The sequence below is a fragment of the Gouania willdenowi genome, chromosome 7 (genome assembly GCF_900634775.1).
Source record: "Gouania willdenowi chromosome 7, fGouWil2.1, whole genome shotgun sequence".
Taxonomy (NCBI): domain Eukaryota; kingdom Metazoa; phylum Chordata; class Actinopteri; order Blenniiformes; family Gobiesocidae; genus Gouania; species Gouania willdenowi.
The window spans coordinates 12,502,231-12,528,720 of record NC_041050.1 but is presented as its reverse complement, the minus strand read 5'-3'; the positions used below and the strand labels follow the sequence as shown (position 1 = coordinate 12,528,720).

Sequence of the window (26,490 nt, the reverse complement as noted above, 5' to 3'; positions counted from 1 at the left end):
AAGTTGGGCTTCATATTCCTTCCAACTTCTTGAATTACCATTTTTAAAGGGACTTGTATGACTCATGGCCACATATGCAACTACCAGACATCTGCAAACATCCAGAAATCTTCACATGCACATATTTGAGTTTTTCTAAACTGTGAACAGTTAACATTAAATAAAAAAAGTGTCTGAAAACACTTTGACTTGGACACGTCAGAATCAGCAGAAGCAGCTGCTTTAATCACACAGTTCTTTTCAGGTCTGTAAAACAGAGCTCAGTTGTTGAAATACAACTCAGTGACTCCTTTTTGTTGCCAAGTGAGTAATTTTGTGACACTTTTTTTGATCACTTGGATGGCAAAATTTCAGTTTTAATCTTGAATTGTATGAGTCATCTGTAGACACTCTGCTTTAAAAAAAAAAAAAAAAATGGATACCAATGTTGCTTTTTGGAAGAAAATCTCATGTTTTGGTATATTAAAAAGTCAGAAGATCATTTTCCTATCAACAGTTAGTGAGAAGGTCAGCTGACTTTCTGCTGCTGATAATTCCATTAGAGGGAAAAAGTTGTGTCGTGACCTCAGCTTATTGACTTACACTCCAACCATCTGCTTCTTACCCTCGTCCGTGTCTTCTTCTCTGTGATTTTTTTTTAAGGCTGGTTTGGTGATTTAAACCAATGTTTAAATCACCAAATTTAAAGATTGGTGAAACATGTTAGCGTTATTATGAGTTTGATGTGATCCTTTACAACAAAAACTCAGTCAATAATATGCAGTATTCATAAAGCTGTGATGTTCATTTAATGGTGCAGTCCACAACTCTCAGATCCCTCTTTCACACTCCCTCCCCGCTGCTCTCTTGCCCTGCCTCCAAACTTTTCAAAGTCCCTCCCTCAGAGGAGCTAACAAGCTAACGTTAGCCCGACAGCAACATCACAGTAATAGAACATGCTCTGTTAAAAGCATATTACTGCAACGTGTCTCTCTATGTGCACAAACCTCAGCAGCAGCAACAACTCAATGTCACTTACAGCAGCCACACGGCGGCTGCTGCGCGCACACGAAGAACACGTACACTACATAGTTCTAGTGTAACAATTACAAATCAAACATAATGTAAATCAAGCAGCAGTAATTACCTTTCAAGCAGAAAATTCACCAATTCCATCTTCTACTCCTCCAGACCATACACTGTAAAAAAGACGGCGCTCTAGCTCTGGGAAAGGGGCGGGGCCTGTGAGCAACAGCTGTCAGACAGTCAATCAAACACAAGCTCTGATTGGTCTGATTTTGCTTGGTCGCGCTGCTCCTGCAGCCTTTGGCAGACTTCATATTTCAGAGATATGAAATTAAAATTGTATTTTTTCACTCAATCTTTTTTTTTTGTTATGTCATAGATTATCATAGATTGATTTCTGACCAATATATCGATAATTGCAGTATCGTCACATTGTGAGATAATCGTTATTGTGAGCTGTGTATTGCGTATCGTATCGTGAGGCACCCAGAGGTTCCCTGCCCTAATCGGTATTGTATCGGAAGTTAAAAAGTTGTATCGGGACATCCCTATCTAAAACTGAAAGCTTAACCTGATGGTGGCGCTGTAGGATATCTTCACCACAACCAATAGGGTGCATAGTTACTCTTGTGGTCATTAAAGCTGATATCCGGAGTTTCTGAGAAACATCTCGATGTCCCGCCCTAGACAGCCTCACTTCCTCCCCCTGCCTCTACCAATCTACCAGAAGCCACGCCTCTACTTTTCTGCACGCGCATCGCGGAACATAACAAGGTTGCATCGGGTCACATTGATATAGGTCTGTCCACATTCACTTTGATTGACAGTCTCAAAAACAAGAAGTTGAAGCTTATTGGCTGGGCGCACTCGGCGATCGTTTCATTTGTAGACCACAGTAAAAGACTAATTATGTATTTTTTCACATTTCAAAAGAATCCTACATAAACAGATTTCTCAGAAAGTCGGGGTATCAGCTTTAATGTCAGTAAATTTCAGAAGATTTAGATGAAAACTACTCAAGATAAATTCTAATTTAATAGTTTGGCCTGATGGTGGCGCTAGAGAACAGGTCAACGTGTCATTATCATGGGGTTATTTATGTATTCAACAAATAAACAAAGTGTCTGACACAAAAACTTCAAATCATTTTCTGGAGGCAAATAAAAGACTTTTTTAAATAAGCATTGTTTTATCTGTTAATAAAAGTACAGTTGGCTTTATATTTCATTTAAGCACACACTGACAGCATGGCAGCAGGATAGATTTTAGATCTCTTTATTGGATTTACCTGAGGAGCTAAGCCAATATTCAACCAAACTCAGGCATGATATCATTCAACACTGCACATTTTCTTTTTGGTTTTGGTGTCTGTTTGTGTATCTTTGAGCAGGTCTCATGTCACATTAAAGCACATCTTTTTTTGTGCTTGGCTGAGGTAAAGTCTGGGTGACAGTGACAGTGATTAGAGGTTTTAGGCTGAAGGTTACACAGAAGAGATCTGGTGACAGGCTTAAGAATGTGTTAGGCACTGGGTTAAGAGGTTAGAAAGCCACCGTGACCACAGTCTAGAATAAATACACACCTGACCTTTTTTTTTTCCAGGAACCAGAAAAGTCATTATTAACTGCAATCTTTTCTAAATGTCAGCGTTGTGCCCTAATGGCAAGGTGACATTTTCCTTGATATTTGATTTTCTGAATAAAAAATAGAATTCTACCTTTTCCTAACTGTCTTTTTCAGTTTCAGTTTCCTTTTATTTGTTTGTTTCCGTCTAATAAAAACAGAAATCACAATTTCAAAATGTATAACAACTGTAAGAGGCAGAAGCAAACATGCTTATTATATGCCCAACATAAATCAACATCAATAACATTAAAGTTAGCGTTCTCAATAATACACACAAAAGAAATGCAAGCATTCAACAAGTAGATTTAAGTTGCCTTTTTTCAAATAATGCAAAAAATTAATATATATTTATACTGTATATATACACGCATGTACTTTCTTTTATATACAACATTTAACAAAGAACACAAACATATTTCTACTACTTGACATAATTCTCTAAAACATATTGTGACATTTTCTTTTTCTAATTAAATATCATGGACATCTTTGTTTTACTACAATTTTACTTTTGTTAAAATAAACATAAATTGTATTTGCTGGTCCGTAGTGAGAAGTATTTTAGAATGCCTTCTGGAAGAGCATTTATTTGTGCTTCGAACATTATCTGTGTTTTTTTATTATGAACAATATCTGTACGTTTCATAAGTTTTTATTAAATAAATAATGATGTGTGTGGTTATAATATCCTGCTTTACGGCATTTTTTTTTTTTTTTTTTTTTTGCAATGAAACAATGTAATTAATTATGGCTTGAAAAGTAATTCCCCAGAGTTCTACACAGTACGTCATATATGGGAGTATCAAAGTACAATCAATTGTAAACAAGGAATTGTAATTAAGTAAATCTTTTGAGATTTTTGTCTTTATATAATTTATGTGTTGCCTCCGAGATAATTTAGAGTCTTTCATCTCTTTGTTCACACTCAGGAACAAGTCGAGTATGTCTTCCTCGTCATCTTCACCATCGAGACCTTCACTAAAATTCTGGCCTATGGTTTAGTAATGCACCCCAGCGCCTACATACGCAGCGGATGGAACTTGCTGGATTTTATCATCGTCATAGTCGGGTATTGTGGTGCCACAGTTTCCATGCTTGGATGTTCTAAAGAGGACTGAGTGTAGCAGCTGTTTTTTTTTCTACTCTACAGTTTGTTCAGCGTGATAGCAGAAGGCATGACAGACCATAAACCAGGAGAAGCCCATCACGCTGCAGGAAAGCCTGGAGGCCTGGATGTGAAAGCTCTGAGAGCCTTCAGGGTCTTACGACCACTTCGACTCGTCTCTGGGGTTCCAAGTGTGTTTTTCACTTTGTCTGATCGTTTTTACGGTATCTGAGCCCAAAAAACATCCTTAAAACATGTGGGTTGTTCTGGTCAGGTTTACAGATTGTGTTGAACTCCATCATGAAGGCCATGGTCCCCCTCCTCCACATCGGTATGCTGGTCATGTTTGTCATCATCATCTACGCCATCATCGGTTTGGAGCTCTTCATCGGCAGGATGCACAAGACGTGTTACTCCCAGAGCACAGGTTTCTGCCACTGAAGGATTTGTTTTGTTTCTTTTAGAAATGTCTTTTTAACCTCTCTCTTCTCCAGGTCTCATTGTGGAAGATGATCCGTCCCCTTGTGCGTTCGCGGGGAGCGGACGCTTCTGTCTCGTCAACGGGAGCGACTGCAGGGGAAAGTGGGAGGGTCCAAACGGTGGAATCACTAACTTTGACAACATTTTCTTCGCCATGCTGACAGTGTTTCAGTGCATCACCATGGAGGGCTGGACTGACGTCCTCTACTGGGTACGTGCACTGACTTTACTTTGTTTTCATTTCTGTTATTGTGATTTGTGAGATTAGTCTTTTTTATCTTTGCAGATGAATGACGCCATCGGATACGAGATTCCTTGGATTTACTTTGTTTCTCTCGTCATCTTTGGATCTTTTTTCATCATCAATCTCGTATTGGGAGTGTTGAGCGGGTGTGTACTCACTCATAGCATTGCAGATTGGAGTTTGATGGAGCCTCTTAAAAGATCCTGCACTAAGCTTATAAAAGTATTAGTATTACAATTCAAAGTCTATGTTGAAATATTATACTCTTTCTCTAGTTACTGGAAAATGTATACATACAGTAAGCATTCAAATAAGGAAGTGGAGAAACATTTTAATGTTTCTCTGCATGGCATTAAAGCAGTGGTTCTCAACCTTTTCAGGCCCCGACCCCCAAAATAAAGTGCCAGAGACTGGGGACCCCCACTGTACCCTGTATTTTTGTTTTAATCAGAAATAAAATAGGTTAAAAATGACCAAAAATGGTGGAAAAGGTGGTGAAATGGCATTTTCAAAACCACAGAAATTAGTTGAAAATTGTGAATTAGAGTGGCAAAAAATGGACAGAAAAAGTGGTAAAAAGGGTTCAAAGTTGTTCAAAGTTCAATATTGGAACAATTAGTAGAAACAATGACTTGAAATTGGCAAATAATAGACATGACAAATCGTGAATGTGTTAAATTGGCAAAAATAAGCATGCAATATGGTGAAAAGAGCTTAAAAGTCACAATAATGGGTCAACATATGCGACATTAGGTGGGAAAAGTGGTGGAAAGTGTTTAAAAGTGCTGAAAAGTGGAAAGAATGTGTAGAAATGGCCTTGAAATTTGATGAAGAAGTGGCAGCAATGGGAGTAATTTAGCAAAAATGCATTAAAAGAAGCAAAAATGGCAAAAAAAAAAAAAAATTTTAATATGCCAAGTTTGGTGTTGTTGCAGAAAAAGGGTAAAAATAAGCAAAAATGCGATCAAATTGTTAAAAAAAAAAAATCATTATTAGTTTCTTGAATGCATCTGGCGACACCCTTCCAGTGTCTCATGGCCTCAAATGGGGTGCCAACCCCAAGGTTGCATTAAATAGCTATGCTTCTTTTGAACACATTAATGTGTTGAACTGGTGAGTGGCCATGGCTTCACCATTCTGTAGTGGATATACAGTATAGTATGGCTAAATCTGTCTTCCTCCTGATTTTGTTTCTTTTTCTTTGTATCTGCAGAGAGTTTTCCAAAGAAAGAGAAAAGGCCGTGGCACGTGGAGAGCTGCAGAAAGCCCAGGAGAGCAAGCAGATGGAGGAGGACATGATAGGATACATGGACTGGCTCATAGAGGCAGAGGATGTGGATGAAGAAGGAAATAAACGTAAGTTCAATGTGCATTTTACCCCCTCCTTCCAGTGTTGTAAAACCTTCTGTTTTTATGTGATTTTAAGGAGCTGCAATAGCGAAGAAAAAGATGATGAAGAAGTTTGGCTGGTACAAACACAGTGAAGACGGAGGAGGTATTAAAGCTTTCGTCGTTGTTTGTTTTAGTTTTGTTTGATTTTCGTTAACAGCTTTGCGTGTTTGTTTACTACAGAGTCTGACTCTGATGATGATATTGCATACCTCGATGATGACAACGGCTTTTGTGCTTCTTTGATGTAGGTGTCGTCTACTCTTTATATTGTCGGTCAGCAGAAGACTGAATGTATTCAAATATATCCCCTTTTCTTCCTTTCCTAGGGCAAAGATGATGGCAAATAGCTTTTGGTAAGTTATTTTAACCTAACATGACAGGTGAATCAGTCAAATATTAGATTAGAGGTTCAATCTAAAGAGAAGTACCTAGACACGGTTAGAAGATGATGAGACGAATCACCCACACCTCTCTAATGATATAAGCTTAAATGTTAAAAAAGAGTTTAAGAAACAGTCAACTCTTAACTATTTATTCGTAAAGTTGGAAGTTCTCCCTATAGTCATCTTTGGTTTCCATCAGTGAATGTGGCATAATTGTCTTTTGTTTGTCTTTAAAGCTGCTGAAAACAATAATTTTTAATCAGATCAATAAATCAAAGATCATTTGCTCGGAAAAAAAAAGAAAAACACACGTATAAGGTTTAAATTGGTGCTCAAAAGTTTGTTTTGATCTCTGTGATTTATTGTGTTTCTACACCAGACAAGGAGGACAGTGATTTACTTGACACCAGGTTTATTCTAGTTTGTTTCCTGTGCTCTCCGTGTTATCGCCTCACTCTGCGAGACATTCAATTTTGGCTGGTGTCGGATGTTTCCGTTTAAACCCCAAAATAATCATCCGCCATTGTTTTGCCTCAACTTTTATTTTGTGAAGACAGCAGAAATGTGTTGGGAAGTCACTTTGGCAGTGTTTTTGCACAAACACAAGAAATCATGGTAAGAATGAAGGAAAAACACTTCTATGCATCCGTCTACGGGACTCCACATCCCACAATGCAATGCACAAAACTTTTCCCACAATATCAATAAACCAAATTTTCACTGGGGAGATTAACTCATTCAGTGTCATTGACGAGATAATTCGTCATTTCAAATCCAAACGCTCTGTAACATTGACGAGAAAACTCGTGAAGCAGATAAAAAATACAGTAAGCCTGTGAGCCAGATAGCAAAATAATAAGTGACATGTAGGTGGAGAGATCATCTGTGATGGGCAGAGCTCAGAGGGAGAGGAAAGGAGTTTACGAGACAGAAAATTGCGCTACAAGAGTTGATGCTGAAGTTCCCACCAGCTCACAGCAGCGCACACTCAACCAGAACCTAAGTGGACTATTGAGAGTGTGGCGATCAGTGTTTGGAATAACAGCGTTTAAAATAACAGCGGTATGTAACGGCGTTTGTTTTTCAGTAACGGGGTCATTTTTTCAGAAAAAGCCGTTTTTCTCAGCTTTTTGTCACAAACTGGCAATTTGTGTAAAACTTTCCTCTATTCAACTGCGGATTACAGAAGAACAAAACAAAATGATTTTTTCTGATGAAATTAGAGACTTTAATTTTTTAGAATTCAGATTGTCATAGTACAATATATTCTGTGGGTCTTTAAAAATCAGTCAAAAGGCTCAAAAACGGCTGGCTCTGAGGGGGGTAGAAATTCTGAAAATGGCTGGCACTGAATGAGTTAACAACAATTTTTTCGAGAGGCAATTTTCAACCTTATAAAAAATAAATATCATCTCCAGCAGCTTTAAATGAATGCGATCATGACTGAAGGCGTCTGTGTGTTGGAATCATGCTTAGATCTTTCATTCATCACACTGTTTCCGCTGTGTCTTCAGTGACCAGTTATGCCAGCTGAACCACACCTTCAGGAAAAACTGCCGTGTTGCTGTTAAAACCACTAACTTCTACTGGCTGGTGCTTCTGCTGGTGTTTCTCAACACCGTGGCCAGTGCCTCTGAGCATTACGGACAACCCAAGTGGCTGACAGAGATGCAAGGCAATTATTTTTCCTTTTTGTTTTTTTTTTAACTCTGACCCTTTCTGAACCTGTGTCTTTTCTAACTAAGTGTCTGTCCTTCAGAGAGAGCCAACAAGATCCTGCTGCTGCTGTTCACGTTGGAGATGCTGATGAAGATGTACGCGTTCGGTCTGCAGATCTATTTCATGGCGTTGTTCAACCGCTTCGACTGCTTCGTGGTGTGCGGAGGCATCCTGGAGACGCTCCTGGTGGAGTTGGATTTCATCCCACCTATCGGCATCTCTGTGCTGCGATGCATCCGACTGCTCAGGATATTTAAGATGACTCGGTAAAGCGTTGCTCCAGAAATCAAAAGAGACTGATTCAGACTTGCCTTCATGTCCTGATGTGCTTCTGCACCTTTCCTCACACGTCTTATGTTCCAGACACTGGGCAGCCCTGTCAGATCTGGTCAACTCTCTGCTTAACTCCATGAAAGCTATCTGCTCCCTTTTGCTCCTGCTCTTCCTCTTCCTCATCATCTTCGCCTTGCTGGGCATGCAGTTGTTCGGTGGCAAGTTCAATTTTGACGAGACGCAGATGAAGAGAAGCACCTTTGACTCATTCCCTCAGGCTCTGCTTACATGTTTCCAGGTGATTTCACATCCATCCCACAACCTTAAAGCCATACTCCTTTAGTGCTTGTTTACCTGCCTTCTCCATTTATTGTGCTTCTGGATCATTATTGACCCTCATTCTTTTCAGATCCTCACTGGTGAGGACTGGAACGCTGTGATGTACGACGGCATTATGGCATACGGAGGACCCATCTTCCCTAACATGGTGGTGTGCCTTTATTTTGTCATCCTCTTTGTCTGTGGCAACTGTATCCTTTTTCATTACATGGCGTCAGCTGCATCTCAGGACTTTCTATCCTTTGTGTCTGTGAATTTCGTTGTTATATTGTTTTAATCAAATGAGAGAGAGAGAAAGAGTCCTTCCTTAATTTTATGACCAGACATCCTGCTCAATGTCTTCTTGGCTATTGCTGTGGACAACTTGGCTGGAGGTGGTGGGAAGAAAGTCGTCGAGTGAGTCTAAATAAAAAGAACAGAAAGTAAAATGTTGGCGTATATACCCGTCACTGAGCAAAGTGAGAGAGAAGTCTGTAAGTTTAAAAACTTTCAAAAATTTCACAAGATTTGTCAAAGAACAAAGAATCTGAATCCGATCAATACATGATCTTACCACCCTTTATTTTGTTTATTTATTTATTTATATCAGCATCAGTTCATTTTAAACCTGTAGTGAGGGATTTTAAACAAAAATAAATACTGAATTAACAAATTATTTATTTGTTTATTAATTAATGGAATTAATCAATTATTTCATTTATTTTTTGATCAATGTTTTTTGTATTTATTGATTAATTCATTTATCTATTGTTTTATTTATTAATATTCATATTTTAATGTATTAGTTTCTTTGTTATTCATTAATATATTCATTAAGACATAAGAAAAGATCATGTAAAGGTACTTTTTGCTACAGCTGATCACTGTATCCGTACAACTGTGTCTTGCCTCATGTTTCCTCAGAGAGAAAAAAGAGGAAGAAGATGATTGGGATGAAGATGATGAGAAAGAGGATGAAGATGCAGGGGTAGATAATTGATAATTCACCGCATTTTCATTTTCCCCCTACTTTATGAAAGTGGCAGAGTTGATCTTTTGTCTCATGTGTAGAACGACGAGGACGACTGGCAGGAAAACGAAGAGCTGAGAGCAATCGAGGGTCTTGAGGGTAGGTGGGAGAGAGACTTCCTGTTCAGAAGGAGAAGTGTTATCATGTGGAAAACCTTTTACCAAATACATTTCGACTTTAGTTTTCATTCTGTCAGAATTTACATACAACTTAAATACACACCGAGGAGCAAGCGTTGAGTAAATTACTGTATGTCTCCTTCCTGTTTCTAGGAGTTGCTCCAATGAAACCTGATTTTTCTGGACCCAAAGAGAAAATCATTCCAATCCCTGATGGAAGCTCCTTCTTCATTCTTGGAAAGAAAAACTGGTAAATCTAACTTACAAATAAAAGGGAAGGAAAAAGACAATAGGTTACATTATATTAATTCTTCTTCTCACCCTTCATTTCTCAGCCTACGAGTTGCCTGCCATAACCTCATCCATCACCCTTACTTCACCAACTTCATCCTCATTTTCATCATCCTCAGCAGCATCTCACTGGCTGCTGAGGATCCCATCAAATCCCACTCATTCAGAAACATTGTGAGTTTCAGCATCATCTCCTCCTCCAAGCTGGTCCTGGTCTCCTCCTGTGAGCAGGTCTAATCCTTGTCTTCCTCAGGTGCTGGGGTACGCTGATTATGTGTTCACTTCAGTTTTTACTGTGGAGATCGTACTGAAGGTATGAAGGTGGAAAACCCATGACTTAGACTCAGAGAGTGACTTGTTTCACATGTTGTTTCTGCACATCCTCATATTTGTCCAGATGACGGTGTATGGAGCATTTCTGCACCCTGGTTCTTTCTGTAGAAACGCCTTCAACCTGCTTGACCTGCTGGTTGTTAGCGTGTCGCTCACATCCTTCTTCCTGCAGTGAGTAGAAATCAATGTAACACAATGTAAAAAACACTTACAGAACAATTGGTGCCACTCACTGCTGTTGCAGTCTGTAGTAACAGCAAAATGTAGATTTTTCTTTTTTAACCCCAACACTTGGGACAGTGTTTGTCCATGCCGAGTGTAACACTTTAATATCACATAAGTTTGGTAACACTTTACTGGATGTTTTATACAGAAGGCAGACATTACGCTGTCATTAGCATGAATAAGGTGTCATGAAGGCTGTCATTAAGTGTTGTTCATTACCCTAACCCTAACCCCTTAACTTTTTTAAATTTATTTTTTAACCCCTAATTGTAACCCTGACCCTACCTAACCCCACTATATACCTCCACTTAACCCAAAAATGCCAACATAACTCCAAAGGTCTCATAATTTAGCAAACGACACTTAAAGACAGCTTTCATGACACCTTATTCATGCTAATGACAGCGTAATGTCAGCCTTATGTCTAAAACTTCAAGAAAAGTGTTCCCGAAAGTTTTGCTAGCTAGTGTTGTTAAATTTAGCGATTTTCACGCTACAATATTAGGACTCTTTGCCTCACAAACGCTCTCTTTTCCATTTTGGCTATCTAATCCAATCCAATCCAATCCAATTTATTTATAGAGCACATTTAACAACAAACAAGGTTTAACCAAAGTGCTGCACAATAAAACATAAAGCCCAGATATACAACAATGTTAAAGGGGACATATTATGAAAAATCCACTTTTGCATTTTTTTTTGATCACATATGAAGTAACTTGAGTGTCCACTGGCACCCAAAATGTGAAATAAAACCATCTAGTCATTTGTTTGTGGTTTGTGTAAGTCCTTTAACACAGAGAAAATTGCTCTGTTTCAAATTTTCTAAGTTTGTGACATCACAAGCTAAATCAGGAAAGAAAATACCCTCCCCTCCACTGGTAACTGCACCCATGGACTCCACCCCCAGCCTGATACAAACTTTTGCGAAAGTCCGCCATTGTTTTTCTCGCAAGCAAAGGAGTGAAGGTGCGTTCACACCGAACACGACTGTAGCGACTGCAGTCATTTCAATCATCCGTGATTAGTCGCTTGAACATAATGGTGCTTTTTGGTCACTCCGTCACTACACTGCTACAGTTAACAGTGTGTGTGTGCCGGGTGACAGGGTAGAAAGTTACTAAAGGATGAGTTCACTCAGAATGTAGGCTTATTCAAGAAGTTAACCGCTTTACTTTTGCCCCGGTAAATTGAGGAAGCCTCCCGCTGCAGCCGTGTCACTGTAGCAGGAAGGAGGGACTGCTGCCTCGGCTCTACAGACAGTGAAGGACAGGAGAGTTGTCGCTTGGAGTTGCTTGAAAAGTTCAAATTTTTCAACTTGGAGCAACGAGGTCGCGCAGGACCTCTTGAAGTCACGTCATTTACATTGATTTTGAATGTAATCTACTCACTTCAGTCGCATTCGGTGTGAACGCACCTTTAGTATGTGCCACCCCGCGGAAGACAGGGGTGGAGAAGGGGGAGGTGTATGCAAATCCAGGGACACACCCCCCAAAACTGAGCTTTCTCAATTACCTCGATAATACAGGGTCTTAAACCTCCCCTTTCTTAATTCATGTTATGTTTTGACCAAACACCAGTACAGATATGTCATTTAGACCACAGGGAACTGTTTTAAAAGGTGAATAATTGGTATAATTTGTCCCCTTCCAATACCAGCATTAAAAGAAAATTTCTAGAAAATACAAGACGTTGACTCACACGGTGTTAAGAGCCACAGCAAATAGATGTATTTGGGATTGTGTGTGTGACTCTAGTATGAAACTGGAAGCTTAAAAGTAAAAAGTAGAAGTTTTAATTTATTTGTTAATTACCTTTCCATGTTTAGAAAAATACTGTGCTTTGTTGCTTTCAGCTCGAGTGCCATCTCTGTGGTGAAGATTCTGAGAGTGCTGCGAGTGCTCAGGCCTCTTCGAGCCATTAACAGAGCCAAAGGCCTAAAGGTCTCCTTTTCTATCGCTCAGATCTGATTAGCACTAACATTTATAGTTACTTTTAAATACAGTATATGAACAATTGCTCTCGGGACTCTCAGGTTTTATTCTCTATGTGTCCACAGAACGTAGTGCAGTGTGTTTTCGTGGCCATCCGCACCATCGGCAACATCTTGATTGTGACCACGCTGCTTCAGTTCATGTTTGCCTGTATCGGGGTGCAGCTTTTTAAGGTGCCTGATCACACTGCACCAAAGTCACAGATTCCTATTGTTTAAAAATACATAAATAAATGCATTCCTACAGACGTACAATATTCATGTCTTTGTTTTTTTACGCCAGGGTCGATTTTACAGCTGCACGGATGAAGCCAAACACACCCCAGACGAGTGCAAGTCAGTTGAATGATGCCGTTAGAGTAAAGCTCTAAATGGGCACTTTATTCACTGTTTCTTTGGTCGTTAACAGTGTTTCTGTGATTCATATCAGGGGGACCTTTGTGGTCTACAAAGATGGAGACATGAACCACCCAATGGTACGAGAGCGGATTTGGGAAAACAGTGATTTTAATTTTGACAACGTGCTGATGGGAATGCTGGCTCTGTTCACCGTGTCCACGTTTGAAGGCTGGCCACAGTAAGTCTTCATTCTACTGTTTGATTTGCGAATCCTTCAAATTAAAATCAGTCAGTGCCTATAATATGTTTACAACGTAACTGTGTTTACTGTCAGTAAATCCCTTGATTAAAAATGTAATATTAAAAGTATTATCTATCTTTATTTATCTTTTTTTTTTTTTTTAGAAAAAAGATTGTTGCAGTTTTTTTACATATATTGTCAAGCCAGAGTACATAAGTTACAGTTGTTAGATGTAATAATTTATTTTTAATATGAATATGAAGTCCTGATTGCAGTTTCAGTATTTTTTTTCATAAACATGATATTTCCCTTTGCGCAGTTAATGTAACATGCTTGCAGGGTCCTTTTTTTTTTTAAAAACATTTATTTCTGTAATACCTGTGTGTCTGATCACTTGTTTTTATCATCTATCACATACTGTATTTACGGATGACATGAGCTAAAACACATGTCAAACTCAAGGCCCAGGAGCATCCAATTTGGCCTGCAGGAATCAGGAGAGTAAAAATGACAGAGAAACCATGAATCATCATTGTGTAAATGACCAACTTATTCAGTTGGAGAAATATCTCTCCAAATATACAAATTCAACAAAACTATGAAAGTATTAGCTTATACAGTAGTTTTCCCATGCTTCTATCACATGATGGCAGTCATTTTAAATCTCAAATTGCTGAAAGAACTTTAAAAAAAAGTTTCTAATATCCTGAAAATTAGATTATTATTAATAAGTTTTTCCTAAATTAAATCAACATTGGTCACAAAATCAAAGAAAATTAAGTGAAGATCCTACAAACACTGATATCTGTCACTTATTGCTTGGATGTTGGTGCCTTAAATACTTCACATATCATTTATACGTGCAAGTGTAAAATAGGGCACATTAATGTTGAAATTGCTTGTTTTGTCAGCAAAAATCTGCCCCTTCTTAGACCTTAAAGTGGTCCGAACTAAAATAATGTTTGACACCCCTGATCTAAAAGCTTGAATATAACCCTTGGGTCTGCACGTGCAGATATAATATCCTTCAGTTCTTTGTGTCCAACAATAAGTGATTTTTTTGTCTTTTGCACAAAGACTCCTTTACCGAGCTGTGGATGCAAACGCCATCAACCGCGGCCCAATCTACAACTACAGAGTGGAAATATCCATCTTCTTCATCATCTACATCATCATCATCGCTTTCTTCATGATGAACATATTCGTAGGTTTCGTCATCATCACATTTCGAGAGCAAGGAGAGGCCGAGTTCAAAAACTGCGAACTCAACAAAAACCAAGTTGGTCCTCGCACAAAGTCTCATTTACATTTTGTTTTATATTGTAATTCTCTCCTTTTTTATTGTCCCACCCAGCGTCAGTGTGTGTACTACGCTCTCAAAGCCCAACCCATAAAGATTTACATTCCTAAAAACCCATCCCAGCTCAAATTTTGGAAAATCATCAACTCCAGTCAGTTTGAGTACGTGATGTTTGTGCTGATTTTGGGTAACACTCTCACGCTGGCTGTTCAGGTAGCGTCTCAGCAACATCTCGCATCAAACACACACACCCTAAACACAATTAACTCCTTTTTTCCCCTTCCTCAGCATTACGAGCAATCCAAACTCTTCACCTCCGTCATGGACATCCTGAACATGATCTTCACTGTGGTTTTCACCATCGAGATGATCGTTAAGTTACTGGCACTGCGAGCTCACGTGAGGCGGGCACAAAGATGCCGTTGTGATGCTTTTGTGTGTGTGTGTGTGCGTTGATGTTTGTTTCCTGTGTGCAGCACTACTTCATTGATCCCTGGAATTCATTCGATGCACTGATTGTCGTTGGGAGTGTTTTGGACATTGCAGTCTCAGAATTTAGTGTAAGTTTGATCAAAAGCTTCAAGACAAAAACTTGTATTTGTAAAGATTTTTGACATCATATGAAAAAAATTATTCTTTTGCTTGTTTGGTGTAGTCAGAAGTGTAAAGATTGCTGATATATCGTACTCGAGTAGAAGTACTGTTACTTGGATTGAAATTGTACTCAAGTACAAGTAGGTCATACATAAAATACTCAAGTACAAGTAAAAAATCTGTAATTTAAATAGTACTCAAAGCAAATGTTACTAGTTACTTTCACCCCTCACGTTTATTTTTGGGAATAAATCTTACCACGGTTCCTTTGCATACAGTAAACATCTCATGTATAAACTTAAAAAGGAAGAGACCAAATCTTATTTTCCACAAATGCATCTGTAGAAAATAAAAAGTTTGTCAAAATGAACAATTTTTAAAAAATAAAACGACACCCATTAATTCAATTCAAAATAAATACATTCTCAGACTCTAAGTATAGATACATTTATGGACTCTTAAACTGAGAAAATAACTAACATTCAATGTTGTTTAGGTGCGGCGTATTACGTTTAATCTGAATGGTCGGCTATGATGTGATGCATTTAATTGTTGTCTGGTCATTTCATATTTTGCAGTTTCACAATGTCCGTTGATCATTTTAAAACGACAAATATTTATTTACTCTGTAACGGTTGGGTGCAGAAATGTAATGAATGACTTTACTTCTTTTAAAACATACTTAATCAGAATCATAAAGAATTTTATTGGGGGAAAGGGAAGTGGGGGTCCAGGGCAGAGAAGAGGAAAAGATAGCCAGCCACTGGGGGGCAGCCTCTTGTGGGCTTTTCATCCGCCTCCCCTATAGCTTGCGGGAAGGGAGGGCGGACAGAGGGCCAATGAAGGCGTTGAAATATAATTCCTTTCGCTCCATTCTGATACCGTCTGATACAGTCTGATAAGTACAAGTAAAATTACTGTACCCAAAAAAGTACAAGTACCCAAAAAAGCAATTCCGTTACAGTTACATGAGTACTTGTAATCACCTCTGTGTGTAGTATTCTTTAACTACCTGGTTTTTACTTTGTGACACTTGGTTTTTTTCTTCTCCTTGCGTTCCTGCCTGTGTAGGGTGGAGGTGGCCATGGCGAGGTGAGGGTTTCGGCCTTTGTCATTTTGAATAAAAAATGTTTATATTGATTTTCTTCAGGTGTGTGGAGGAGATGCTCACAGCTTTCTGTTTGTTGCCATGTGCTTTCCTTCCTAGGGCAGTGCAAAAGGAGAAAGCGGTAAAGTCTCCATCACTTTCTTCCGTTTATTCCGAGTGCTGAGGTTGGTGAAACTGCTCAGCAAAGGGGAAGGCATTCGAACTCTCCTTTGGACTTTTGTCAAATCTCTTCAGGTTCGAAGGCTAAGCAAGAAAAACACTTTAAAGTATAATTCTGTGTTTTTTTTTTTTTAACTTATTTTACATTTTATCTGTTCAGGCTTTACCTTATGTTGGCCTACTTATTGCCATGATCTTTTTCATCTATGCTGTGATTGGCATGCAGGTGAGTTTTCTTAAAACACAGAGTCTAGTAATTATACTTTTTCTTTCTTTACATGTATGTTTAATTAATCAGTTAACTATTGGTCTTATGGAAGCATTTTATGTATTTTTCCTCCTGTTTCCACTGTGACTTCATGTTTCCAGACATTTGGGAGAGTGGCCATTGATGACGACACTCACATCAACAGAAACTGCAACTTCCAGACCTTCTTTATGGCGGTTTTGGTGCTTTTTAGGTGAGATTTTTGCAGAAACATTCTTTGCTTTTTCAAAAGTTAGAATTTTTTTGCCACAAACAACATAAAAACAGGGACAATTACAGAAAAAATCCTGACAGGTTACCATAGAGTATTTAAAAATCTTACACATTATAATACAGCAGCAAGTGTGTGTGTGCGTGTGTTTATGATGATGGTGTTGTACTATTAGAGGGTGAGGGGAGGAGAAAATATTACAAGTTAATTATATAAACAGCTTTTGCTTGTAATTTAAACTATTAAGACCTAAAAAATAAAAACAATTTTTGATGAGATTTTAATGAGGGATTCAAAATGAAATTCATTCATTAATGTTCTTATAGATTTTAAGCTGTTGAATGTTTTCTGTTGTACTTTTTGATCATGTAAAGCACATTGAGTTGCCTTGTGTATCAAATGCGCTATACAAATACATTTGCCTTGCCTTTTACCTTTTTTGTATGGTAATTGTATGATTTTTTTTTTCAGTAGTGCAATCCTTAAAGTATTAAATATTCAGATTGATTGGTTGATCATTTGAGTTTTTTTTTAATAATTCAATCTTGTTTTGTACAGGTGTGCCACTGGAGAGCAGTGGCAGGAGATCATGCTGGCAGCGCTGCCTGGCAGACGCTGTGACCCAGAATCCGACATCGAGCCGGGGGAGGAGTTCACCTGTGGAAGCAACTTGTCCTACATTTACTTCATCAGCTTCTTCATGCTCTGTGCTTACCTAGTGAGTGAGGCCCAAGAGAATTGTTAGTTATCGTCCTTTAATTGCCTCTGATCAAAATAAACAGCAACTTTTTTGCAACATTTAGCAACAAACCACGTTTAAAAAAACGGTATGTGAATTTTTATGTTAATTTTGACCAGATTTGCAGCAATATTTGTGATAGTTGTAATGTTTTTTTCTCTCATAAAAATATAAATTTTAAATCTAAATCTACATTTTAAATAGTAAATCTAAATGTTATATCTAAATGATAAATGTTCAATCTAAATGATAAATACAAATGGTAAAACTTAAATCTAAATGTTAAATCTAAATCTAAATGTTAAATCTAAATCTAAGTGTTAAATCTAAATCTAAATGTTAAATCTAAATCTAAATGTTAAATCTAAATGTTAAATCTAAATCTAAATGTTAAATCTAAATGTTAAATCTAAATGTCATGGGTGAAACAAAATATTTAGCTAATATTTAAATTCACATATATTTTTTTTAAATGGGGTTTCTTGCTAAATATGCACAAATATGCTAAAAGTATTATTTAGTTAACTAATTATTATAAACTATTATTATTGCTTATAAACTTCACTAGTGTTGTGATTAAATGTTGTTTTTTCTCCTCCGTAGATCATCAACTTGTTCATTGCTGTCATCATGGACAATTTTGAGTATCTGACACGAGACTGGACCGTGCTGGGTACTCATCACCTGGATGAATTTAAGAGAGTTTGGTCTGACTATGATCCTGAGGCCACGTACGACTTTAAAATCCTTTTATAGTTTGTGTTTGATATGTGGCTGAGGTTTCCTTATGTTTTTTTCCCTCTCTGTGATGCTGTGTTTTGTCTCTCACAGCGGTCGCATTAAGCACATCGATGTTGTCACAATGTTGCGCCGGATTCAACCTCCTCTTGGGTTTGGGAAGTTGTGTCCACACAGGGTTGCTTGTAAGGTAAAGAAGTCCCCTGTTGGGTGTTACATGTGTGGCCTCAGAGCAAACTAAACAGACACATCCTGATCTGACTCCTTCCTCCTCCTCCTCTTCCTCCTCTTCTCAGAGACTGGTTGCAATGAATGTCCCTCTGCACTCTGATGGGACAGTCACCTTCAGTGCCACCTTATTTGCTCTGGTGCGAACCTCACTCAAGATTAAAACTGAAGGTGGGACCCTCAGCAAAAACACAATCTCTTTTCTTTTTTATGTTTTAACCCTATGGCTTCTTTTTTTTAATTTAGGTCCCATCGACCAGCAGAACGAAGAACTGAAGCTGATCATCAAAAAGCTGTGGAAACGCACAAAGCCCAAACTTATCGATGAAGTTATTCCTCCACCTAGAGGTACATCACTGAACTGCAGCTTTATGTCCACTGTCCAAGTGGTTCCCAACCTCTTTTGGTTCGTGACCCCATTTTGATTGCACATATTTCTGGTGGCCCCTGATACCATTTATTTTTTCAAGAATTACTTTTTGATCACGTTTGTTATACTGTGTTACAAATACAAAGTAGCCAGAATTAATGGCAAAAGTGGCAAGATATGACAGCTCAGATATTTTTAGACTGACCGAAGAAAAGTGAATGTATAGAATACAGTTGTTTAACATTGTGTCTGGTGTTTTAATATCAAATAGACTAATTTAAGAGAAATGAAAAACGATTTGAAATCCAGGTCACCCCACGTGGGGTCACGACCCCAAGGTTGGAAAAACACTGCATTATCCTAATGGAAAATAGAAACGTTAAAGGAAGTTTCTGCTTCACAAAACATATTGTTTGCCTAAAAATATAGATTTAATGATAGAAATTTTCATTTACAGTATATCCTTGTTAGACTGAAATACAAAGTAATTTAGATTAGAGGTATTGAAAATGTTTGAAGAGACTTAGAATTTTGCTTTTAAAAAAATATATGTACATTTATGTTACAAATTAAAGAAGGAAGCAAATAAATTGATAGTTATTTGTAAATGCAATATTTTGTTGGTTGGAGTGGCCTAAAAAAGGAAAATGCTTGTGGTTTAGAATTTATATTTGTTGATATCTCTGGTTTTGGAAAGGATCCAGAAGGTGCTGTAGATACAGTATCCAGAAGAAGTTTTTGAGCAAGGATATTTCAAAAATTTATGAACGAATTTAGGAGAAATTTAGTGAGTTTCTACGTTTCTATTTCTTAAATTTTTGTTCTAAAACTGATTTTATTAAACATAAATCTTTCCTCACAGTTTTTTATGTCACTAAAATATATCGTTCTATGGTGTAATTGTTATTATTCTATCCATCACAGGCGACGAGGTGACTTGTGGTAAGTTTTATGCCAGCTTTTTGATTCAAGACTACTTTAAAAAGTTTCGAAAGCGGAAAGAACGGGAGCGGAAATCCAAAAGGAAGGACAAGGCAGCGTCTCTGCAGGTAAATAGCACTGATTAAACACTCACTTTGCACTGATTTTTGGACAGAAGATGAGTGGACATTTCTTTAAGTACACATGTGCTCTTAGCAAGGGCTGCGGACACTGCAGGACCTGGCTCCAGAAATGCGCCTGGCAATGGTCTGTGACCTGGAAGATGAAGAGGCCACAGAGGGGGAGATGACTGCTGATGAGATATTTGAGAGCGAGCATGGAACTTCAGCAACAAACACACCAAGGAGCACGCCGATGCCGCCTCTAGACCTTCTGGTGGAGCAGACAACAGTGTTCATTGAACCAGAACCCCAACCCCCCAGCAAGGAAGTGATAACCGAGCAAGTGACAGCTTTGAAAGAGCACCAGAGACCAGAGTCGGAGCTGGCAGGGGCCAGCATTGTCACAGAGCAGCCTGTAAGGGCGGAACCACTGCCCATCAGGTACCATCGGAGAACATTTACAATGCGCTCCTGTAGGGATGGGTGATATGAGCCAAAATTAAGACCAGAAACACAATTCAGGGTTAAATTTGCTGATGCAAAATGCCACACAGGCTAAACTTGTGCGTGTATCACAGATATGGGCAATGAGCGCCCTCAAAAGTAAATGCAAAAAATGACAGCAAAAAATACACAAATTTACTAAAAAAAACACTCATTAACAGAGAAATACACAAAAGAACAGCACAAATACTTAATAGGACAACAAAATCCACAAAAAGAGAAAAAATGCTCAATGGGACAACAAGACTCAGAAATACATCCAAAATGACTGAAAAATACACAAAAGAACAACAAAATACATAGGACAATAAAAGGTGGAAAAAAATACACAATGGGACTGGGACATTTATTAACAAACAGCTGCACAATATGGGCCACATTTGGCTATTTTTCTCCTATAAGGGACAGCACATGTGAGTGAGTTCTGTAGTGTAACTTGTTTAGATGAAGGTCTGGGTTAGGACGCACTCAGTGATCCATCTAACTGTTCTTATCATGCTTTTCTGAGAAGTAGAGAAAGCAGCAACACCTAAAATGAGTGTTTTAATACAATGTAGGTTATAAAATAAAAATATATCGCTATAGGCGATATTGTATTTTTCTATATCACCAAAATATAAAACTCGATATATCTTTAATCTTGATGTATTGCCCAGCCCTACCCTCCTTGAATTCATTTTGAATAACCCTCTCTGTCTCAACACATAGGGTGGACCCCATGAGTGAGCTGCCTCCTCCTACTCCTCCTCTTCCTCCTCCTCCAGAGCTAATAGTGACTGAGGAACCAGAGACTGCTGCAGAACCAGCAGCTGAACAGGTTTATGTAGGCGTCCAGGTAGACGCTGCAAGTGTGGCATCAGTGGACAGGTATGAACAATCTAAGAGATCCTGACAGATGGATGAATGGATTGGTTTTACCATCTGTCTCTCCTGTGGTGTAGGTACGAGTATCCGGAGGCCGTCACACCCGTCCCCACTGAGACCGGCTTCAACGCTCAAAGTCTGGAGAGAGAGAGCAGCATCGGAGGAGGACTCTACGATGCTCACGCTACCAACGGCTTTGTCAGCAATGGCTACAGTGACGTGAACATGAACGGAGGGAGTGTCGCTGTGAGTCCCACCCCTTACACAACCACAACCAATGGATACAACAGCAACGGTTACCCAGGCTACAGTGAGAACGGCAGCGTCATCTGCACCAACGATAATAACGGAGGCACAGTCGGAGGCTACAACGGAGATGGGAACAACGGAAGCCAGTATGTCAGGCGGCGGTTACTTCCAGCCATACCCAAAGGTATAAAAACAAAAACTAGTAGTATTAGTAGACTGTTTCTAATCCACTAGTAGTACTAATAAAGCCAAAAGATTCACTAGTAGTATCAAATCTAGCTCCTTGATTGGTTGATATAGTTTCGAAAGCTGAAAAAAAAAAAAAAAAAAAAAAATAATAATAATAATAGTTTTAACCCTATGACAGGCATTCCACAGAAAGAAGTGTTTCACAGGGTTAACTGTGGACCCGTCCTTGTCAATTCTTATTCTCTCCACATGTTAGCACCCATTGGCCCTCATTTATCAACCTTGTGGGAAAACGGGTGTATATTTGAGTGCACATTTGGTTGTACGACAGGACCAACGTGTGATTCATGAAACATTCGTATTTGACCAATCCCTGCGTACAAATGATCGGGTGTTGATAAATATGGTGGCTAAATTTGATCGTCATTAACATGTTACGCCCTCTATTTCGGAGGCCCCTCCCACTGAGGTCAAACAAGAAAATAAGCTATTCCAAGATGAAAATCGGCATTCTTGCATCTGAGGTGGAGTAAAACAAAACATTTTGAAGGTGTGAAAACTGGAATTAAAGAAGCATTTAAATGCTCAGAATCAGCTCCGGAGCAGGTGAAGTCTGCCCTCCTGTGTGCGTTGCAAGCAACTCCACAACAGAGATTCTGGAGACACATGGATATGACGTTTATATCAACCTAAGTCCACACGCTTTAGGCAATAAATATCACATTAAAAGAAATGAAAAATCGAAAAGCTTAAGAAGCCTTAAAAATAACTAAATGTTGTCCCTTGTCTGTGTTTATTATGTCTTCACCAAATTTCACCTATAATTCATCACATTACCGATTACTGCAGCACATTTGTAAAAGTTTATAGAACTATTTACATTCAAACATATGATTAAGGTCCTGTTAGAACCTCATTCTCCAAGACATAGCATAGCAACGCCTTCCGTGTGCGTGTGTGCTCCTCAGATCTGAACGTACGAACAGTTAATAAATGAGGGCCACTGATTCAGAATATGTGACTAATCTGAGCTTTGTCATTGTCTCAGGCCGTAAGCCTACCTTTAACTTCCAGTGTCTGAGGCCACAGAGCAGTGTGGACGACCTCCCCATCCCAGGAAACTACCACAGGAGCGCGTCTCCATCCAGGTCCCGTCTGCAGGTAACACCGGCACACTCAGTCTGCTCCCACACAGACGGGTTCTCATCCTGTTTCCGTCCCATCAGGCCCAGCGCAGCCTGGACTCGCGGCCCAGCAGCGTTTCCTCCATGTCTTCTGCATCCTGGATGAACACCACAGGAGCTGGTCACACTCCTCTCCCAGGAATCATTGCCCCCTCTGCCCGCCGAGGCAAGCTTCTCTACACCCCAATGATCCTGGTGGATGAAGCCACTGGCACCAGCCAGCCAATGTGGAGCGACGGCTCTGCTAGCCTACCAGCTGGAAGGCGTCCGGGCTGGCAACCCAGTCAGACCAGGACTTTCACCAGCATCAGGGTGCCACAGAACACCAACCACAGCTTTTTGGAGAAAGGAAGCGCTGACTGTCTGGTTGAGTCGGTGAGTGACTTCATGCTGTGCATGCTCACTGAGTTGTTCTGGAAATAGATTTGGAAGAATTTAATTTGGTAATCCTTTCAGAATAAACTGACCTTAGCCCAGAGTTGTGTGTGTGTGGACAGAAAAAGGATGGATGGATGCTAAGTGAATCACATCAGAAAACCCATGATTTCTTCAACTAGCTACTGTATATAATATAATTTTACAGCAATAAGGTCTAATGTAAGAATTTGTATTTTGTACTTTCAGAGGAAATGAGGGATGACTTTTTGTGGAGATCTATTTTCTCAATGGGGAAAAAACTCTGACTGTAGCGACTTTTATTTTGTATTATTTGAATCAAAGTATCAGCTATTGGTTTAGTTTAGTGCGTGTTACTTATGGGATACAGCAGACCTGCCATGGCTCTGAGTGGAGTTTGCATGTTCTCCATGTGTTGGTTTTTATCTAGGTACTCTGATGTGCTCCCACAGTCCAAAACCCAGTGTTTTTGTCTAACTTGTCAATAGGAGAGAATGAGAGGCTTGGTTTTTATGTGTTAGTCAATAAAACAAAATGAAATAATTGAGGGGGAAATTATAATTTACTTTTAAATTGAATAAATGTGTTTATACAGTATAAACCATACTTTATTCTTAATACTGACTTTATAGCAGTTATTTAACTTGTTTTTTTTTAAGAGTAACATTTTTTTTTTTTTTTTACCTATTTATAAAATATGCATTTGTTTTTTTAAATCACTCTATGATCTTTGGGTAATAAATGTTTCCTTCATTGCGTCGGTTTTGCACTATTAGTAATTAACTTGTTGTTAGTTAAGATCTAAAGAATGAATGGTCTAAAAAGTTACATAATTTGAGTCTGCCTTTACTTCTGTGATGGACAACTGGGATAATATTGTAAATACTTCATAGCAAACGGCACAATAAGAAAATCAAACCGATTTTAAAATAAAAAAAAACTGTCCTTGATATTAGTTGTATTGAAATATCAAAGGGACATGTGATGATCTTTGATATTAGATCTGCATTCTAGATATTTCATCGTTTTTGAACCACTAAGCCAGGTCACTTTGTGAACCATATCTGCAGGGTTTTTTTGGCACACAATGATCATTCATCTCTCTGTTTGTTTGTTTTTCTTTTTCAGATTTTGTTCTCTGAAGGTCTGGGCATTTATGCGAGGGACCCAAAGTTTGTCAACTTTGCCAAGCGAGAGATTGCTGAAGCTTGCCACATGAGCCTGGATGAAATGGAGAGCGCCGCCACCGACTTAATCACACTTGGATCCGGACAGTCTATGTCTCACTTTGAGGCCGATCTGGCTGATGAAATGAACTGTGTGGTTTCCTACTGAGATCCGCAAAACTCTGATAATGTCTGTAAAAAATTGTAAAATAAAAGCTTTTCTATGAGAATGCCAAAACACACGCACACATACACAAAGGCTGTCTGAGCACATGTTTGTTTTGCAGGATCTTTGCACCAAATGACGACTACGTCTGCATAGTTATCTCATTTTGTACTTTGTACTGTATTTAAAAATACCTGCCTCTCTATAAACCTGTGTGTCCAGTTATATAAAGGCAACACAACATAAAGGCTTTCATTAGCTTTTACAATTAGTTTATTTAAAAGAACACTTGGACTGAAAATTATTATATTTAAGGAATATTCTCTTATCATATTAAAAGTTTCAAAGATGTGATTTACTGCAAAAAGCCTGAATGATGAATGTTGTGAATGTGAATACGTCGTTGACTATCTGAAGACCACAAATAAAGTATGTTGTTTTCCTCAGTGCATGTTTCTTTATTAGTTTCTCTTTTTGAGCAGTATTGTTTCATGACACTCCCAAGCTCAGGGGTTATTTGGTCTGCAGCGAATATTGCACAAAACACAATGGATACATTTGAATGACATAATCAGGCCCATTAACGGAGTGGCAGATGGACATTATCTGGGTTTCTCTCCTCCTCTGAAGGAAAAAGCCATGTCTGTTTTTGTTCTGTTATAGAGTCGAGTAAGTGCTATAATAAATGCTGCATGTCTAATAGCAGTCTAAGAAGTATCAGCGATTTACAAAAACTATTTAATTAAATTAACAGTAATTTTATCAATAGTACTGATTTCTATGGTATCGCTTTGACACGATTTACCAGTGCTGAGAGTTGTCATGTTATGATTGACTGCTTGACTTGTAATTTTTTGTTCCTCTCTCCTTCAGAGTCCACCCATAGTAGTTTTTTTAATTTATTTTTTTAGGCATGGCATACAACTCAAATGTGTCATTTATTGTCATATTTTGATTATAATTACTTTTTTTTTTATTGGGTATAATATATCGGGCAAAAATTACCCGGTGATAGTCATGGTGTTACTAATTTTAGCGATAGTGTTCTAGGGTAAACATACAGTAGCTGGAAATGTATGCCCCCTCCCCACATTTTTTGAAAAATTGGGATTAAATCCGCAAGGGAACCCGACATACCTCAGTCAAATTTCATAAAGATCGGTCAATTACAATTCATGAACTGTCTATTTATGCATTTTCTGAACCGCTTCCTCCTTCTTTCAGGATCGCGGGGGTCTGCTGGTGCCTATCTCCAGCTCTCAGTGGGTGTTAGGTGGTCGAACATTCTGGTCAGGGTGCCAGTCAGTTATGAATTGAGATATGTTTTTTTTTTTTTTTTAAGTTTTGCCAATGATTAGAGAAAAAGATTTACCGATTTTTGAAACTGATTCTGAATCAGTATCTTTATCTGGATCCCTTCCAGAATTTAATTACATTTTTTTCATGGCGTAAGGTCTATCTACAAAATCTTTTGACATAATTCTGCTATATAACAGACAAACAAACAACTGAATAAACGCTGGTGTAAATATACCATCTTTGGCAAGAGGTTAAAAAAACAAAAAAAACAAAAAAAGGTACCACGACTTTTGCGCTACCTACTGCACTCACTGACATGGAGAAGTATTGGAAATGTTCTGCCTTCAAATAGTAAGCCACTTATACCAAACTATAATAAACAACAGCGCATTTTTAGACTATTTGAGTTAATTTAACCTGACCACAGTTACAGTAACATGGATGATATAAACTGTGCTGTGGTTGTCACTGTAGTGGATATAAATATAGCGAACCTTCCGTGGCCTTTGTCCACCCCCTCTTCTCTTCTCCTCTGCGTTAAATAGCACAGCGGCCTCTTTTCGTATCATCCTCAGCCTGCGGGTGGTCTCTGTGGCCTT

General features: G+C 38.6%; 1 protein-coding gene and 1 long non-coding RNA gene across 2 annotated transcripts in view; one reads left to right on the top strand and one right to left on the bottom strand.

The window, feature by feature from the left end:
• The window catches only part of cacna1fa (calcium channel, voltage-dependent, L type, alpha 1F subunit a), a 28,713-nt gene extending 3,911 nt beyond the window's left edge, over positions 1-24,802 (top strand). The window contains exons 4-47 of the mRNA XM_028453655.1: positions 3,561-3,700; positions 3,782-3,927; positions 4,011-4,163; positions 4,231-4,427; positions 4,503-4,606; positions 5,674-5,816; positions 5,887-5,955; positions 6,033-6,096; positions 6,179-6,205; positions 7,750-7,910; positions 7,995-8,220; positions 8,318-8,525; positions 8,637-8,757; positions 8,890-8,962; positions 9,470-9,533; positions 9,617-9,674; positions 9,848-9,944; positions 10,030-10,159; positions 10,239-10,298; positions 10,383-10,489; positions 12,399-12,486; positions 12,603-12,710; positions 12,820-12,872; positions 12,967-13,113; positions 14,194-14,395; positions 14,471-14,629; positions 14,705-14,815; positions 14,893-14,976; positions 16,082-16,102; positions 16,218-16,352; positions 16,438-16,503; positions 16,647-16,738; positions 17,315-17,474; positions 18,099-18,226; positions 18,327-18,423; positions 18,530-18,632; positions 18,708-18,809; positions 19,756-19,880; positions 19,969-20,315; positions 21,087-21,245; positions 21,320-21,675; positions 22,729-22,841; positions 22,907-23,239; positions 24,389-24,802. Of these exons, the coding sequence (XP_028309456.1) occupies positions 3,561-3,700; positions 3,782-3,927; positions 4,011-4,163; positions 4,231-4,427; positions 4,503-4,606; positions 5,674-5,816; positions 5,887-5,955; positions 6,033-6,096; positions 6,179-6,205; positions 7,750-7,910; positions 7,995-8,220; positions 8,318-8,525; positions 8,637-8,757; positions 8,890-8,962; positions 9,470-9,533; positions 9,617-9,674; positions 9,848-9,944; positions 10,030-10,159; positions 10,239-10,298; positions 10,383-10,489; positions 12,399-12,486; positions 12,603-12,710; positions 12,820-12,872; positions 12,967-13,113; positions 14,194-14,395; positions 14,471-14,629; positions 14,705-14,815; positions 14,893-14,976; positions 16,082-16,102; positions 16,218-16,352; positions 16,438-16,503; positions 16,647-16,738; positions 17,315-17,474; positions 18,099-18,226; positions 18,327-18,423; positions 18,530-18,632; positions 18,708-18,809; positions 19,756-19,880; positions 19,969-20,315; positions 21,087-21,245; positions 21,320-21,675; positions 22,729-22,841; positions 22,907-23,239; positions 24,389-24,595 (5,844 nt within the window). The 3' untranslated portion in view covers positions 24,596-24,802. The remainder of the gene's footprint in view (positions 1-3,560; positions 3,701-3,781; positions 3,928-4,010; positions 4,164-4,230; positions 4,428-4,502; positions 4,607-5,673; positions 5,817-5,886; positions 5,956-6,032; positions 6,097-6,178; positions 6,206-7,749; positions 7,911-7,994; positions 8,221-8,317; positions 8,526-8,636; positions 8,758-8,889; positions 8,963-9,469; positions 9,534-9,616; positions 9,675-9,847; positions 9,945-10,029; positions 10,160-10,238; positions 10,299-10,382; positions 10,490-12,398; positions 12,487-12,602; positions 12,711-12,819; positions 12,873-12,966; positions 13,114-14,193; positions 14,396-14,470; positions 14,630-14,704; positions 14,816-14,892; positions 14,977-16,081; positions 16,103-16,217; positions 16,353-16,437; positions 16,504-16,646; positions 16,739-17,314; positions 17,475-18,098; positions 18,227-18,326; positions 18,424-18,529; positions 18,633-18,707; positions 18,810-19,755; positions 19,881-19,968; positions 20,316-21,086; positions 21,246-21,319; positions 21,676-22,728; positions 22,842-22,906; positions 23,240-24,388) is intronic.
• Positions 7,904-22,914, bottom strand: LOC114467402 (uncharacterized). The gene is made up of 4 exons (XR_003674512.1): positions 22,742-22,914; positions 9,798-10,484; positions 9,576-9,694; positions 7,904-8,968 (listed from the first exon to the last, which is right to left on the bottom strand). It is a non-coding gene; the product is annotated as an uncharacterized LOC114467402 (long non-coding RNA).
• Positions 24,803-26,490: the final 1,688 nt, after the last annotated feature.